At 40.7% G+C, this 17,438-nt stretch overlaps 1 protein-coding gene across 1 annotated transcript; it reads left to right on the top strand.

Moving 5' to 3' along the window:
- The first annotated feature begins 7,321 nt into the window (after window positions 1–7,321).
- Window positions 7,322–16,735, top strand: rhoab (ras homolog gene family, member Ab). The gene is made up of 5 exons (XM_038723015.1): window positions 7,322–7,475; window positions 9,658–9,815; window positions 10,842–10,962; window positions 12,842–12,972; window positions 14,492–16,735. Exons 2-5 carry the CDS (start codon window positions 9,660–9,662, stop codon window positions 14,663–14,665), a joined length of 582 nt encoding a protein of 193 aa, XP_038578943.1. The 5' UTR covers window positions 7,322–7,475; window positions 9,658–9,659; the 3' UTR covers window positions 14,666–16,735.
- The last annotated feature ends 703 nt before the right edge of the window (window positions 16,736–17,438 follow it).

Here is a 17,438-nt window from a genome sequence, read left to right as displayed (position 1 = left end):
TCTTGCAGTGGCCTTTACTGACCATTGTATTTGTCACAAACTGAATGGTCCACATTCACAAATTGAAAACAGACCAAAATTATCAAAGCAAATGTAACCCAGCTTGTTATGTGTGAAACCTATTCATGATATGGGAAATGGTAGAATTTGTCAAATGGAAAGAAAAGTAAAAAATTATGGAAGTCTGATTACTGATCAGCTTGGGGTTGTCTCTGGGTGGTTCTGTGGAAACCTTTTAGCCTTTAAGCTCAGTCTCAATGTCTGGACTTGAACTTGGATGACACATTTTATAGTGCAATTATGAGGAAGGCGGCCACAAGATTTGCTTTTTCACAAATACAGATAGTGCTGTTTGAATTGATGTATAACTCTGTGGAATAATCAAAAGATGTGTAGGGAACCTAAAATAATATCCAACCTTCTATAATGTCATAAAGTACGGCAAATTCAAATTACATATGTAGAGTTTAAGTTTAAACTCTGAAGTCCAAGCAATGAAAAACAGTCACTTTTCACCTGATGGAAACGTGGTATGTATAGAAAGTGATAAGCCATATTAATTGTGATGACATTCTCTGTGTTCTGTCCTGTGTTTGTCCTTGTTCCTTCTGCTCATTTCACTGCTCTTATTTTGGCAAGATGTTGTTTACACTGAGTGGGCCATTCTTTAATTAAATATGAATGAGTGAGTTATTTTTATGGACGCATTACTGACTGGGCACAGGATTGAGAGACTTGTCTTTCAGACTGGAGTTTAGTCAGAACTAGCTTCAGAGTAGAGAAGGCTGAACTGCAGTCAAAAATCTGAACTCTCAAACTGCATTCTACCATCAAAAGTATTGACAGTAGCCATCACTGTAAACCTGAATACGGTCAGAATACTCAAAATATTTGTAGAAACTGATTACCTCAAACTTTTTAAGTAGTGGTAATAATATTTTTGAGCAAACCTCAACTTCAATATAATACATTTTTAAAATACCTTTAATTTCCACATACTAAATTACATTGATTCACTGATGCTTATTACAATTAAATTCCACTAATTCTTTACTCAATAAATGTAATTGTGCACAACTTGAGGGAAATCTACTCAAAAAATTAATTGTGCTAGAATCAAATACTAATGGAAACTCACTCAACAAAACTACAACCTACTACAAAATGCCCATTTTCAGATAGTAATCCTGATAAAGACAAATACAACTCCATTATTACAATTCAAGTTCTCTTTATTAGTATCATCTCACAACATCTTCCGTCATTTCTACATTTAACAGACACAAAATAAGGCACATCTTGCACAAAGCTGAATAGACAAAGTAACTGACTGCTTGATCAGATAATGAACCAACAATGTTGATAATCAATTTGTTTTCATTCTTTCTTGCAATAATGTTAAACATTCTCTATTTCCAGATTCTTAATGAAATTTGGTGTTCGGTGTTAAAATAAATATAATTTCCTTTTACTACTTACTTGACTGTGTTTTGTCTGGAACAGGTCGCTGAACCTGCAGGAGGAGGAAGTGATATGATCAGCCGCCACAGTGATGTCACCCGTCAGTGTGTGTGTGAGTGCGTGCGTGCGAACCAAAGGTGAGGACAGACAGACAGGACAGGTAGGCAGGTGAGGACAGAGGGACTGATTAGGACAGGCAGGTGAGGACAGACAGACGGAGACCGGTGAGGGCGGACAGGACAGAAGTGAGGACGGTCTTTGGGTACCTGTTGAACAGCGGTTGTGTCTCCATCCTCAGTCTTCACAGTTCCAGCAGTAAACTGGCTCAGCTCACCCTGGAACAGATCCTGGAGCTCATGGACACCCTGAAGCTGAGCAACACCAAGAACACACACAGGCTTATTGATCGCTTCAGGAGGGATTGATAACTGATAGCTGATTGATTGTGTCTGTCTCTGCCAGTCTTCAGTCAGACCCCGATCCTTCGGCTCTGCAGCACGTTCATTCCAGCTGTGACGAGGTCCACAAGATGAGGTACGCACGCACTCACACACACTGACGGGTGACATCACTGCGGCGGCTGATGATATCACTTCCTCCTACAGGTTCAGCGACCTGTTCGCCCTGGCGGAGAAGTATGAGGACTCCCAGACCGAGCCGTAAGGCTCCGGCCTCCTCTCCTCGCTTCTGCCCAACAACGAGGAGGAGAGCGCCTCCAGCAGTAGCCCCACCTCCACCTGCTCCTCTGTGTGAGGACAACCTGAATCTGCGTCTCTTTCTTTGATTGGTCCGTTTCAAAACCACAACGGAAATTTGATATTTAATGTGTGATTTGTGAAACCATGAAGCAGCTTTGTGTCTTCACCAAGCAGGAACCTCCAGGTTTGAAAAGTGAAGCCTCTAACCTGCATTCTCTCTAACAGTCAGCAGGGGGCGACTCCACCGGCGCGGATATGGTCTCAGTCGCTGGTTTCAAGTCTTCTTCAACACAGCATGATGTTCATTTAGTAAATTATTGTCCCATTTAGAGGAAAATAGGTCAGACCAAATATGGTACCACATGAATGCTCAAGCAACGTATTTGAAGCCTACTGTCGCTGCTTAATGAATGAGCGCCGCTATTAAAATTTCACATGATCGTTATTGATTATCAGTAAGCTATGGTAACACTCAAGGCATGGCTGTCTCCCTCTCCTCTTTCTTCAAATGACTAGCAAATGTGAGAGAGAGCGCGGCAGAAAGTGACGGTGAAAGTTAGTGGAGATCAGCAGCTCTGTCTTCTACTGTACATCTTGATAGTTAAATTAAATTAAAAAGAAGACGGTGGTGACCACGGAGGAGCTGAGGTTAGTAACGTTAGAGAAAATTAGGGATTAGAGATTATTCTTTTGGATTTTGATGTACAAATGAAATGCTTGTAAAAATACAGAAGGGAGACGGTTCTCATGTTGCCTATTATTTATGTTAATTTCTACAAATGTATAAAGCAGTAAATTAAGACACAAAAGGCAAACATGAATAATCCTTTCTGTAGTGATTCTGAGGCCATGTGTTTTCCTGCCATTGTAAGGTGGTGAGGCTCAAAACTGCTTGGTGCAATGCAATGAATGTAAAATCATTGTGGAGAGCATCAAAACCAACCAAATGAATTTTCCCAGGTCTAATGGTTATAATTCAACCTCAGTAGACTTATTTAGCAAGTGTAGTTTTTGGGGTGTAGTTTATTCCAAATCTGCTCTAGATTTTCCAACTTATTATTCACAGATGTGGAAATAACAATGTTCCAAAATTATGTGGAATTGCATATTTCTTTATTGGAAAACATCATTTTCTTGGGAGGACCTCCAATCCCCCACATAAAAATACCATCTTCATTTTTTACATTATACCGCCCTATGAAAGCATGTTTTAATCCCTATGGACATTATTTCTATTATTATTTGTAAATGTACCTGCTTTGCGCCTGCCTCGACTTCGCCCTGCGCTCACACACACACACACACACACACACACACACCTTTTACCTCTGGTCTCTCACTGCAAACACACCTGCTTTCCCAGCTTCTCTTTGTCTTCCTGCCTGCTCCCCTGAGTTTATCCATCAGTAGTAGGTTATGTTTTATAAAGTCACCGAAAACACACAGAGCTTTCTTTATTTTTCACGGCAGCAGGTGCATTGCATGCCAGCTTGTTAATTATGTAGCTTATCAATGTCATTCTCCATTGTGTTTCATTGTTGACATTGTCCAATGCCAATTTTGTAGACATGCACTCTACCCTAATTTGAATACATAGATTTACTCTGCAAGTCATTTTGTGACAGCATTTCCTTTGTGCGTTTCTTTTTTTTAAGTCATGATACAGATCTTAAATTTCAATCATAATGGTCTTAAATAGTCTTAAATTTGACCAGGTGGAACCTGCAGAAACCCTGATATTACCTCCTCTACCTGACTTAACAATTTGCGTAGTGTAGGACTTCTTATTTTAAACAATCCTTATTAGCTATCTTTATTTGCTTGTGATTCCATAAAAGTCCACATTTATAGCTCCCTTTTATATTAAGTAAAAGTGCTGCTCATGGAATGAAATTATGCATAGTCGCTTTTTCCAAAAAACACAGTAAAGTAAGTAGTAAAAGGTAATTTTATTTAGCTCAAGAGACCTCAAGTTATTATCACTTAACACCAGAAAATCTCATTAAGAATCTGGAAATAGAAAATGTTCAACATTATTGCAAAAAAGAATGAAAACAAATTGATTATCAAAATTGTTGGTTAATTATCTGATCAAGCAGTCAATTACTTACTCTGTTCAGCTTTATGCAAGATGTGCCTTATTTTGTGTCTGTTAAATGTAGAAATGACGGAAGGTGTTTAAGGTTTTGATACTAATAAAGGGAAGTTGAATTGTAAAAATGGAGTTGTATTTGTATTTTTGAGGACTACTATCTGAAAATTTTTGTAAATTTCAAGTTGACTAGTAGTAACCTTGTTGAGTGAGTTTCCATTAGTATTTGAGTCTAGCACAATACATTTTTTGAGTAGATTCCCTCAGTATAAGTGGTGCAGAATTATATTAGAGTAAAGAATTAGTGGAATTTTATTTTAATAAGCATCAGTGAATCAATGTAATTTAGTATGCAGAAATTAAAGGCTTTTAAAAAATGCAGTCTGGTGGTGTGGCAGCAGAAACTTCTATATCTCTTCCCAGAAGGCAGCAGGGTGAACAGGCTGTAGCTGGGTGGGTCCTTTAGTATCCTTTGGCCTCTGCGTAGGCACCTCACCTCACCGATATCACTGATGCTCTGGAGATGGCAGTTTTAATCCCCCGCTGCCTGCAGAGCCCTCCGGTCCTGGGCCGTGCGCATCCCATGCCAATTTGTGATGTTTCCAGTCAGGATACTTTCTATTTGCTCCCCTATATCCATTCCTCCCTAGAAGAGGAGGTGTTTGTGGTCTTTGCCAGGTCTGTGCCAGGTCTTTTGTGCCAGGAGGCTTGTCTAACATGCGGTTAATATTTTGAAATGGTCACAGGTTGGTTAGGTTTAGTCACTATGGGTTAAGGAAAAGATGTGAGAATTATTAGAATGTCCCGTCTGAAAATAAGACTGTTTATAGTTTGACGTACAGTATCTCAGAAAAATGAGTACACCCCTCATATTGTTAATATTTGGATATGTCTTTTCATGTGACAACACATGAACCCACATATGGCCAGTCCGTCCTCTCTCTCTACTGCTCTCTACCTGCTTCAGCCTTCTCTTCAGACAGAGCAAGGGCCAGAGCAAGTACTCTGCTCTGTGTTAACATTTTTACATCCAGTAAAGTTAGGTAGAAACACTTGCAACCACGGATTTTATGTATCATAGCAACCGAAGCAGTCGGAAAAAACGCTGTGCCTCAAAAACGCCTGCTAGCGCTCCCTGCTGGGCGTTTTCAGAAGAGCAGCTGGCGTTTTCAGCTGGCAAAAACGCTTTGGTGGACACGGGAGTAGCATGTAGCTGCAGTACCGGAGGCTGGAGTTTCAGGACTGCAATCCTAGGACCGGAACTGCAATTCCAGGACCCTAGCTAGCTAGCCAGTATGTGTTACTCTTTGCAGCCCCCCGAAACCAATTACCCTTACCACAACCAACACTGAGTGTGTGCCTCAACCTAAGTTATTGATTATATATGCATGTCAGCTGGTTACCCCTACAGCTAGCAGACAGGGTTAACCTCCTTCGTGTTGCTGTGCATGACCTCCGCCAATCCAGTAGATGGTTCTGTCGTAAAAGTACTACGGTCCTTGAAATGTGGTTACGCTATCAGGAGCTGGAATACAGACAGTGACATTGAGAGACATTTTATTCCACACTTGATGTACTGGGACATAACGTATCGTTACTGAGTGCTCCTTTGCACCACATAGATAACACAGGAAGTGAGTTAAATATTTCGTGAAGCGTCCAAAGAGCAACACTATCGAGAGGGTCCAGCTGCAGCCCGCAGACAAACCATAGACTGTATATAAAAAAACAGACAAATGTGACAGAAGTTGAACTTCCATATATGGGTTGTCCCAGAAGCCACAGCGCACAAAACGGGATGACGTTTATCTCGACCGCTCGGTCCACGCATAGTTGTTAAATGAAAAAAAGCTGTTAAAAAAAAGGTGTCAAGTGTCAGCGTAGTAATCAGTGTACGATATGTGTTAATATTTACTATACTATACTTATATTATTAATATAGTATATTTATACTATAATTCCTGCAAATACTTATTTATAATAGCCTAATGATAATAATAAAGCAATGTTTCAATTCATACCACTGTTGTATATTTTATTTCTTCCAAAGTGATTTTAAGTTTCACAAACCAAGAATATTCTGTAATGTTACATCACGACCCAGATGTGTCTCGATTCTGGTTAAAACTTAACATTACTGAGAATTTATTGACGGAATAACAGCGGTACGAACATTATCAGCTGTTGCTGGACACGTCTGCTGTGTTGGCTGCAGTGGTCTGTGTGACTGGGCCTGGGGGAGCTAACCGCAGCTAGCTGGCTATTCCTGACAGCCCCCCGAAGTATATTCCTCTTACCCCAACCAGGGTGTGTGCCTAAAGTTATTGATTATATGCATGTCGACCGGTTAACCCTATCCGTTAACCTCCATTGTGTCGCTGTGCAGCCTCCGGTAACGTTACTGCAGCTATATAACACCCGTCGGCACTTGCGGAGCTTCTCAACTCCGAAAACGTTTAAACACATTTTCGATTCGCTGCCAATTTTCGTAAAACTGCCGATCTCCGAAATCTACACAGTTGATTTCTCGCCTAAAAACTTCTCAGAAGTGTATTTAAAGTTCTGTTGTTGGCTTCTAAAGAATAAAACGGTTTGCATTAGGATCTATCATGTACGTAAGCCGAGATGAACGTCATCACGTTCTGTGCGCAGTGTCTTCTGGGACAAACCATATTTGGAAGTTCAACTTCCGTCACGGTCTGCAGGCTGCAGCTGGTTATACTTGACACTATCTGATGCGCCCGTCCAACGCTGATTGCTACTTCAATATTTAACTGAATTAGTCTGTGGCATGTGATTTTTTTTTACCTGTAGGTAGCGCTAAAGGCCTTGAAATTGCTGATGGAGCAGCAGCATTGGTAGTAGCCACAACAGCTGAAAGCTCTAACACGCATTTACTATAGTGAATGCCCGTTCTAGTTTTCAATTCAAATGCATTTTCACCTCCATTTTTATCATTTAATATTCATTACAGACGTATTCAGTTGACTGGCCAGTAATTTACTCTGCTCCTAGTGCTCGTACACCTCGTGTCCGCGAAGGTGTGGCTCTCGGGTCCATGGCCGTCACCCCTCCCCCCAGCTACAAACCACAAACCCTGGCGGCGCGCCCCCGTGAAGTATCAGCTGAGACGGGTGGAAACGGCGGCCGACTAGACTGGTCGACAAAGCAACACTGCTCCGGGAAACACTGAAAAATCCGACTGCTATCCACTTAAACTGCAGGTAAGCGACTTTATGAAGTGGCGGGTTATTCGTATTGTTTATTTTAAATGCTGACAGGATTCTTTTAAAAGTTGCCCGGAGCTTTAAGAGGCCGTGGTATCAAAGCTAAAAGCTAGCGAGGTTAGCTAACTGTAGCTACATTAGCTTTCCCCCAACTAAGCTCAATTTCCGCAATGGCCGCGCATTTGTGCCGAGGAGACAACATCTGTATTCTGAGTGTAGGAACTCCTGTGAACGAAAGACCTTGGCCAGAGTCTAAAACTTAAACTGATGCTTATAAATCTGAGCGTAAAGACCGGCCTGGACTGGCGATCCAGCCTTTAGCCACACAATGACGCTTTTTCACGACTTGCCTCGGCTGACCAGGCGGCTTCCCAAAGTCTCAGCGTCACTTCTTAAATAGGAGCTAGTGTTAGTTAACTTAAACATACAAAATACGGCTGTGTTAAAATTAAGAAGATGTCAGTGACCATAGAGCACACCGGGATGATAGTTTTACACTTTTCTGATACAAGGTTTTGTCATGAACAATCTTCGCATGGAAGTCATTTGTCTGTGTGGGTCTCGCTTAGTGTTGAGTGTGGCTAGGCCCCCCCACCCATTCTTCCACTGCGGACAGTAGCTATTTGTTGTGAAGAAGCAATCTTCCTGGTTGAACCCATCAGTGGCTAGCCAGTTTGACAGAACACTGGAAGCTATTGATGGTGTAACAATATTCTGGGTGTGAGTTGGTCTTTTTAGACAACAACTCTATAAATTAGATCTAGAGACAGGTGATATGGTGTTGGGGACAAACAACAGAAATATACTTGATTGACAAATCAAGACAAAATTTATGATCACTCATTGTTAACACAGTGTTTCCCCTAGGATGAAGTTGTAGCAGCAGAGGTGGAGCGAAAAAGATTTGTACGCATATTGCACCCTGCTGTGTGTCTGAATATAAAACCCCAATACACAACTTCTTAGGAAACAGACTGACTGGTCTTGGTTTTGAGAAGCTGACACACCGTAACCGGCACGTACATTTGCTGGCAGATAATTTTGCTCTGTTCGTATTCACCATCACTTTCTGCCGCTCGAACAATCAAACACTCGCTACGCACCTCTCAATTCCATACAGGAGTTACGCTGCTCTTATAACAGCACCTTTCACATAGATGTTCTGTGAAGAACGAGGAGAGGAAGCTAGCCAAGCGTTTAAAGTTACCGTGCTTGCGCAGTGTGCGAGTGAAAACATTAGTAGCGAATTGTTTAATGATCGTGGGAAATTTCAGTAGGCTGTCCATAATTCAGCAGAGGCACACCTCCACTCCTGACTGAATGAATGAATATAGGGGAAACACTGTTTCATCCCTGTGATGACACAGGGAAGAAAGCAAAATTCACGTCATAATGCTCGCCAAGCGGCTAGTCCGACACGCCCTCAAAACCACCGGTGGAAAACCAGTCCAAACACCAGCTACCCTCCAGGAAGTCAGTGGAGTTGTTACTGTGATGTAGGCAGCTCAGTTAAAACTTTATGGATGAAAGATACTTTTGTTACCTGATAACTCACCACTCTGAAACTCTCAGTCTATGTTGCTAAGCTGGTAAGGGGATGTACAGCTGAAACGAAGCTGTGTTTAGCGGCTTCTGACTGACCCGCCCTTCTCTGCTTCTGATTGGCTAGTAGTCCTTAACTAGGAACTGCACATGTGCGACTCCCAACAAAGATCATGTAGAGGCAAGATGTATCACTCCATAGCTAAAATCAATGTGCAGTAAGTAAAAATATGGTGTTTTTTGAAAATTAAACCATGTAAACCTGTTCTGGTACAACCCCTAAGTAAGATTTTAAACCTAAAAATGAGCATAATACCACGTCTTATATAAGAAATTGTTTGTTAATAAACTCTATGCAACTTAAATATTTTTCACTGTGCTCTTAAATTTCTTTGTGTGCTCCTAATTGTTTTCATTTAGGAGCATGTGTGCTCCTTGAGGGGGAAAGGTTAGTGCAGAGCTGTGACCCAGCAAAATACAGTGAGCTCACTCATGTAACTTGGGCAATGGCTGCACCGAAGCAACACACAATGGAGGACACTTTGCATTTCTGATTCTACTTCATCCTCTTTAGTTCGTCATGCTTTTCCTGTGGCTCCTTGATCATAAACTCTGTCTTCCTCTGTATCTTCTGCAGGGATGGCAGCCATCCGTAAGAAGCTGGTCATAGTGGGGGATGGAGCTTGTGGAAAGACCTGCCTTTTGATTGTCTTCAGCAAGGACCAGTTCCCTGAGGTCTATGTCCCCACCGTGTTTGAGAACTACGTTGCTGACATAGAGGTGGATGGTAAACAGGTGAGACAATTGTAGGGATTCTGTCACTACTATCTGTCTTTTCCATGTACTATCATTTCAGAGTTGTGCCTCTGGGTAGATGAATTGATCCAGTTGTTAAGTGACTCTCTTACTTGGTGTACAAATGGCATTTACACTGCATGCACAATTATTAGGCAAATTGTATTTCTCAGGATTCATTTTATCGTTGAACAAACAGTGCTCTCAGTCAATCCAAAATATAATTGAACCTCAAACCTGAATGTTTAACTAAGGAAAAGCAGGTTTTGTCTTGCTCGGGAGAATATATAAGTGTGTGGAATTACTCCGCAACTATTGGTGTGCAGAATCATTAGGCAGCTCAATTATCAAAATATTTTCTATCAAATTACTTTATTCTCAATTTTCAGAGTAAGTGTAATGACACAAAATGACAATTAAATAAAACCAGGGATGTGATTTTTCCGACCTGAAAATCTGACCTACGTGAATCATGTAGATCTGTAATTTAAAAAAAGGAAGGGGGGGGTGTACAGGAGCTGGCTGAGTGAAATTGAAAGGATTTTAGGCTATCTACAGGCTGACGTGTGTAAAGTTTTCTTCCTTTCCAAGTATCAACAAGGATGTTCGTATGCGTTCAGCTGCCACTTCCACACCTACGCAGTGTGTACCATAGTCTCTTTCGTGCATCAGTGATACGTAATGTGTTGGGCAATAATGAAAATTGTCATTTTATAGTTCCTGGTCAGGACTAAGGAAACTATAAAAGAGTCATTACTTCAGTGACAGCATTAGAACTCCCAGTATAACCCATCAAATCTGTGTTGTTTCACCTTGACTTAAAAATGGTTCCACAATTATAAACAAACAAACACACATTACATGATGTTCGCTGATGTTTTTTATCAAATGTTATTTGCTGGCTTCAGCGTGTCAGTTGTGTAGGTCTGAATTGACATGGTGTATTGACTTCTCTCACTCTGTGTCTTTTCTTTGTCCTCCCTTTCTCGTTCCCCTTTTTTTTTCTCGCTCCCCCCATATTCTCAGGTGGAGTTGGCTCTCTGGGACACTGCGGGGCAGGAGGACTACGACAGGCTGAGACCCCTCTCCTACCCAGACACCGATGTCATCCTCATGTGCTTCTCCATAGACAGTCCTGACAGCTTGGGTGAGTACAAACAAAGTCCTTATAGACAACTCATGCCACTTGGCAGCCATCCTGGTAACGCCTTTGGACAGTTGTTTCTGACTAACAACGCCAGGCCCCTATCTAATTGGATGGGGAGAGAGCCAGAACTTCACTTTAACTGGTCACAGGGACAGAATCGGCAGTAAAACCCTATAAATTGCTTAAAAAGTTTGACGGCTTTGCCCCAAAATATGGTTTTAAAAAAGGTTTTTCCTAACCGGTTTTACTACGCATGTGTGGTAGTAGTGATGCATGCGTAGTAGACCCTTGCGTCAGTGAAACCACACAATTGGTTTTGCTTCCTCGGCTGTTAAAAGAAGACGATTGGCTTTCTAACAGGAGGGGCGGGAGAACCGCTGTCTTTGGCTTTCCCTATAGAGTTGTATTGAAGATTCTAAATGTGGTATGTCACTATAAAACGTCTCTGGTACAAACCGTGTGCACACACACGTATAGACACACATCTTCACACATTCAAGCATGACATAAATTACCACATCTTTGTCTTTCTTATGCACTACCCTATTTTCCTTTTTCATAAGAAGAAAGAATTTTTGTGGTCTGTAGTGTGACCAGCTGTTGTGACTATTAATACCACTTGCATTTGCACATACACCAACACATACAAATCATTAGGCATGCATGGAGAAATGCTGTAAAACAACAAGCCATGCCTTTTCTGTCATAATTATTATGAATAGAACTTCCCTGATCATGTGGAAAAGGGTTTGCATAAAATAAGGTGAAAATAAAGTAGGGCTGCAGCTAACGATGATTTTAGCACTCACAACCATCACCTGAGTGCTATAAAAGTAATGCTAAGGTTTGGCTCCCCGACACCCAGTTAACTCATGGCTATGGCGTTAAAACCCAAAGTCACGGCCCAACCAGGAGAACAACAAACGCCGTGTGGACATTTTCAGCTGAGGCCTGCTGCTTACTTTGGCTAGCCTTCAACTCAATCATGATTTCAGTTAAATGCTAAAGTTGCTGTTACCTTGTGTGTGGTCCGCTGGCAGAACACCGGGTGCTTTCTGATCAGGTGCCGCTGTGCTGTTGCGGTAGATTCGTTTTTACGGTGGACGGACGGTAACATTACAGAGTTGGTTTTTCTTTTGGCTTGAAATAATCCCATACTTTGGACACTTTCTACTTCATCCCACTATTTTCTCTCTCTTCCTCCACTTTGCAAGCAGCGCCGTCATAGTCACGTTGTGTTAACACAGCGTAAGCGCGATGTGCCACAGTAATAAATGTCCGTGTGAAACAGTGTGCTATATAGTTATATGAATTAAACGAAGCGTTGATGCAAAGAATTTGCGTTGATGCTTTTTAGTAATCAATGAATTGAAGTGACTCACATTTTAAATAAAATTACTTTTGTAAATGTTAGTCTAATCAATATACTGGCATCATTTGATTGCTCTCTAACTAATTTAAAGATAAAGGTAATTGCTCAAACTTTTATGCAAGAGTTTAATTGTCAGTTTCTTTGGTTTTTCAGTTGAAGCAAAATAAATGGCACCAGCGTGTCCTAAGAGTTTTTGGGATTATATACTTTGGTTATAGAGACTTCCTGTTTTTAGACTTCCTTTAGTTGAGACATACGCTCCACTGTGACAGGGCAAGAATGGTACTGGTTTTATAGTTCTATCACTTTTTCCTTTGTTCAGCTGTGGTGGCCTCCTGTTGCTGGAAAGTTTTATTTTAGATGTTTTAACTCTATTGTAATGGGCCATGCATTAAAGTTGAGTTTGACAACCAAAATTGTCTTAGATAATACACACAAAATCTGACAAGATCTCTGGCCAGTGAGTACTAATCTATTTCTTTGTTCTCTGGTCTCTTTCCATCACAGAAAACATTCCAGAGAAGTGGACCCCAGAGGTCAAACACTTCTGTCCCAATGTTCCTATCATCCTGGTAGGAAACAAGAAAGACCTACGCAATGATGAGCACACACGCCGAGAGCTGGCCAAGATGAAGCAGGTACCTTTTTAATTAAAAATGTTTTTGTCCTTGACTCAAATTACAATTTAGACCTGTCTTTTTAAATTACATTAAGATGTATAACAATTTATAGTATTCTGCTGATGGGGTTCTTGTGAGTGAATGGGGGCATGGTGGGGCTTCAAATAATCACACTGACACCTGAAAATGCAAAGAGTAGGTAGGCCAGTTCATAAGGCACTAAAACATGACGCCATCTAACTACAACAAACAATTAAAACTGCGAGCAGCGTCGAGCAGGCCCTCACACCTCCCAGGCCGTGACATATCAGCATAGCTGTTGGGTGAGTTTGGTCATTGCGGCAAAGGAATTAAATACAGTTGTTGATCAGTAGGTGGCGCTATTATTATGCAGTATTTCCCCTAGGATTTTTTGGATCTCTCCAAAACTAGTAGTGTCACGGAGCGGGCGTCTAATGTGGACATTTGGTGTCACCATAGATGCAGCGCACTTATTTTTACCTGTGTAGGCTCGTCACCTTCTTCGTTCCTCTTCGACATGCACTTGCTACAGTTACGCTACACTCTGATATGGGGAGATAAATCCATGGATAGGGCCCTATGAAATACGTTTTAATTTTTGCCAGATTCCGTTTGATTATTTCCCAAAATTACGTGTTCTCCGTTAAAATTTTTCTGAATTTCAGGCACATTTTATCATTCGAGTGTAATCATGTGGTGGTAAATAAAATTCTAGTACACACTATTTAAAAGGGGACAATAAATGCATTGTTGCAATAAGGCTATTGTGAATTGTTCCCGATCAATCGGGTTATTACTTGACAGTTATTCTTACGTGGCAAACGCTCCATGTTTACAAAGTTTGACCAGCCGTAATTTTTCAAACAAAATCTGACTCAACTAAAGTTCAAATTAATTGAACTGTTGAGACCCAGAGGTGAATCCCTGTGTGAAAACTGTTACATTGTGCTTCCGTTTTTTTATATATAGACTAATGATACATATTTTTTGTCGTTAATTTATGTTCTAGCCTACTATGCAAATATGCATCAAGCTAGATTCCTGCCTTCAATCTAAACTATTAGCTTCGGGAGCTATCAAGCCATTTTTGCACACTTATTCTTGAGACCCATTCCAAGCATCTAGTTTCACCACTTCTGACTTGTGTTACACAACCACTTACTTAGAAATAAAACATTGCAAACAACAAACAAATTTTTATTCCAGGCATTTCAAGGGTCCTCCCCCCATTGGGGGCCTGGGTAATCAGTCCCTTCACCATTGGATGAATCCTAAAATGCATTGCAATTTAGCATCACAAGGGTAGATGTGTTCAGGGCGTGACCCCTATCACCTAATTCTGTTTCCCCTTAACTATATGCATCATTGAAGTACAGAGAAGTTGGTAAAATAGTATAAACATCACAACTTTCACTGGCATTTAAAGTAGTAGTTGGCTTTATTAGCTAGTTTTTTGGGTTTTTTTAGACTTCTGAATGTGTTCCTACGCTAAATTGGTTTTCTCCTCATTGAATAGGAGCCAGTGAAGTCAGAGGAAGGCCGGGACATGGCAGGCCGGATTGCAGCATTTGGTTACATGGAGTGCTCTGCTAAGACCAAGGACGGTGTGAGGGAGGTGTTCGAGATGGCCACCAGGGCAGCACTGCAGGCTCGCCGTGGCAAGAAGAGCAATAAATGTGTGCTACTGTAAAATGGCCAACACAGTTGGACATAGTTTTCACCTGGAGTGTGGGAGGGAAGGAGGGATGGATCACTTGATGGGGGTAGATGGAGAAACGAGTGCAGTAAGTGACTGCAGCTGTAAAAATCCCTTTGTTGGACTGAATTTTGCCTAGGATTTGCAAAGCTTTTATGGAGAGGGACTGATGGATGGAGGAGGGAGCACAGTAAATGTTGTTAACCATTTGGCTCTTTACCCTGCAGGTTTACTATCGAGTTGGGAAATTACCACCAGCCGAACACTTGTACATTGTGTCTTTTCAACAAGCCACAGACACTGATAAAGATAATTAGGAGATCCCAGTCCTTTCTAAAATAATTAAACAAAGATCTAGTGGACTGGTAAACCTGATACATTTTCTGTGGAATAATGGGATGTTCAATTGACTGTTTTCAGTGTGGACAACAAAAAAACTTTCCTTGCTGGATGGATTGACAGCTGGATTAGGGCAAACAGAGCACAGTTAATGAGTATCACTGTAAATGGCCACCAGTGAACTATTTATTCCCATGTGTTAATACCTGGAATTAGGGTGATGAAGTATAGTTTGTGGGCATGACCGTGATTGCATAGACTGCATACACCAAACCATATCAAAACTTAGTTTTCCTTCTGTTTTTTTTCAGTTTAACTGTTATATGTTCTAGTGACCAGGGCGGGTTATTTGAGCAACCCCAAAGTTAATCACCATGCATTTGTATTTTGGAAAGGTTTGGCCTGAGAGGGTTGTTGGATCCACAATGTTGTGATGTGCTGTCAGGTTTTGGGTCTTTTGTAGATAAACTGCAGCTAGTTCAGTTTCAGTCGGCAGAAAATAAGAAAAGTAAAACTTTTTCTGTGCATCATGTGTGTTGTAATTCAAAGTGGCTCTGTATTCCAGTTGCTGCGTTGCATATTAGGTATCTTACCATAATAGTGTTGTAAAGGGCAGTGTACAGTTTACTTAACTTCCATAGTAGCAGCAATGTGAAGCCTTAAGTGTCGGGGCTGGACATTGAAACTTGGTTTGTGTACTGAGCTGTCACCTGAAGGTTCTTTGACACTAAAAACATTGTTTGCACTGAATCAGTGGAAGTAGCAGGTAAATTATGGTCCTACTTGATGACAAAGGTAGCTTCCCGCCCTGCATAACATCCTGAGCAAACAAACTGCCATGGCTCAGCTCCCATCTCTTGTTCCACAAAGCTGACTGCTGGTGCTCATCTTCCCTCTGGTTTTAGAGGAGACTATTGTTTACATGCACACCACTGATCTCTTTATTTGGGATGAACAACTTAATTTTATTTGTGTAGGCATGTATTAAAGTCAAATGTACAGTTAAACATAAAAGAACAGACACAAATGTCATAACCTTTTTAATCCAGAATACTGTTCATGGAAATGCCAGAACTGTCACGTTGGGCATCCAGATTGATTTTGGGGTAAAACACGTTGGTAATCACTATCAACTTGCAGAATTTACCAATGTTTTTAAATTTGTGGGTATTTTTTTAAAGGTCTTTCCACACTATTAATAGTGTGGCCAGTCACATTTGGGATTCATCAACCAGTGTTATACCTTCCTTTTTTATTTTTTTTATTTCCTGCTTTTAAAAAAATCATAAATCAATCTTATTATTTAAAATAGGTGGAAGACTGCTTGTGTCATTGCTTTAGTTTATTATGTTAATTTCTGATTATTTCGAATGACCCATTCAATCATCCCTTCCAAATTCTGTTGTTGCAGTCAGGAGAAAGACTGGCCTCTCTGCTGCCTGTCTAGAGCATTGCTAGGACAATGTGCTGGCTCTTTTTATGTTTGTTAGTTTTGAACACAAACTTGGCTGAAAAAACAATTAAGTCTTATGTGTAAATCATTTTTAATTCTGCTTTTTATTGTATTTTTAAATCCTATTTTTGGATACTGAAGCAGTGATGTATGCAAAGTCTGTAAATATGAAATGTGGGTTTGTTCATACTAGACCATACACGCACAAGACTAGGAACTGTATTTGTAAACTGGCTTTGGTTTGTGTAATAAATTACTTTCTATAACACCCAGCTCCTATTCATTGTGCTTTTGAGGGGGTTCAGTTAATAAACATGAAGTATGGAGCGATGAAGTAGTAGTTTTATGAACTGATGGTTTTATTTAGGTCTCCTGGCTAAACACTACAAACACAAATGACACTGACAAAAGAAATACTTCTTTTAAAGTGAAAGACACAAATCAAATTTAAAATCTACTCTCACATCTGTCCCAAATAGTGTTTACCATTAAAAATAGTTTATTCTTATTCTACAATAGTTTTAAGAAAACCGTTGAACTTGTAGCTAGTTGTTTCAAGATGTTCACACATAAGGTGGTCTTATAACGAATTTATTCACAATAGAAATTAAGTAAAAAACAATTTGATTGGTATTCATAGAAGTAACTAAGAAACACCAAACCTCAAGGCAAATGCCATGATGGGTATTTCAAAGAGGGGAAATCATATAGACACAGAAACAAGTCTCCTTAATTGTCACTTTGCAAGCATCAGATATAGGGAGAATTTAGAACTGGGCACGCCTTCCCAAAACTAGACCCTCGCCACTTCCACTCCGTCACGGAGTGAACTCTGGACAGAATCACCCTCAGTCAAACTGAGCTCTAACCCGCGTAGGGTATAGATAGAGCGGCCAATTTTCGGACGAACTAGACAACGCCAAGCACACAAGTCGTTCTACCAAAGGGTTAAGAGTACATAGCAGTGTACCTAAT

This window comes from Micropterus salmoides, unplaced genomic scaffold (genome assembly GCF_014851395.1).
Source record: "Micropterus salmoides isolate LMB-PRFRI ecotype aquatic unplaced genomic scaffold, ASM1485139v1 Ms_hic_scaffold_16, whole genome shotgun sequence".
Taxonomy (NCBI): domain Eukaryota; kingdom Metazoa; phylum Chordata; class Actinopteri; order Centrarchiformes; family Centrarchidae; genus Micropterus; species Micropterus salmoides.
Note: the sequence above shows the minus strand (reverse complement) of the source record. Positions and strands in the feature narration are given on the sequence as shown.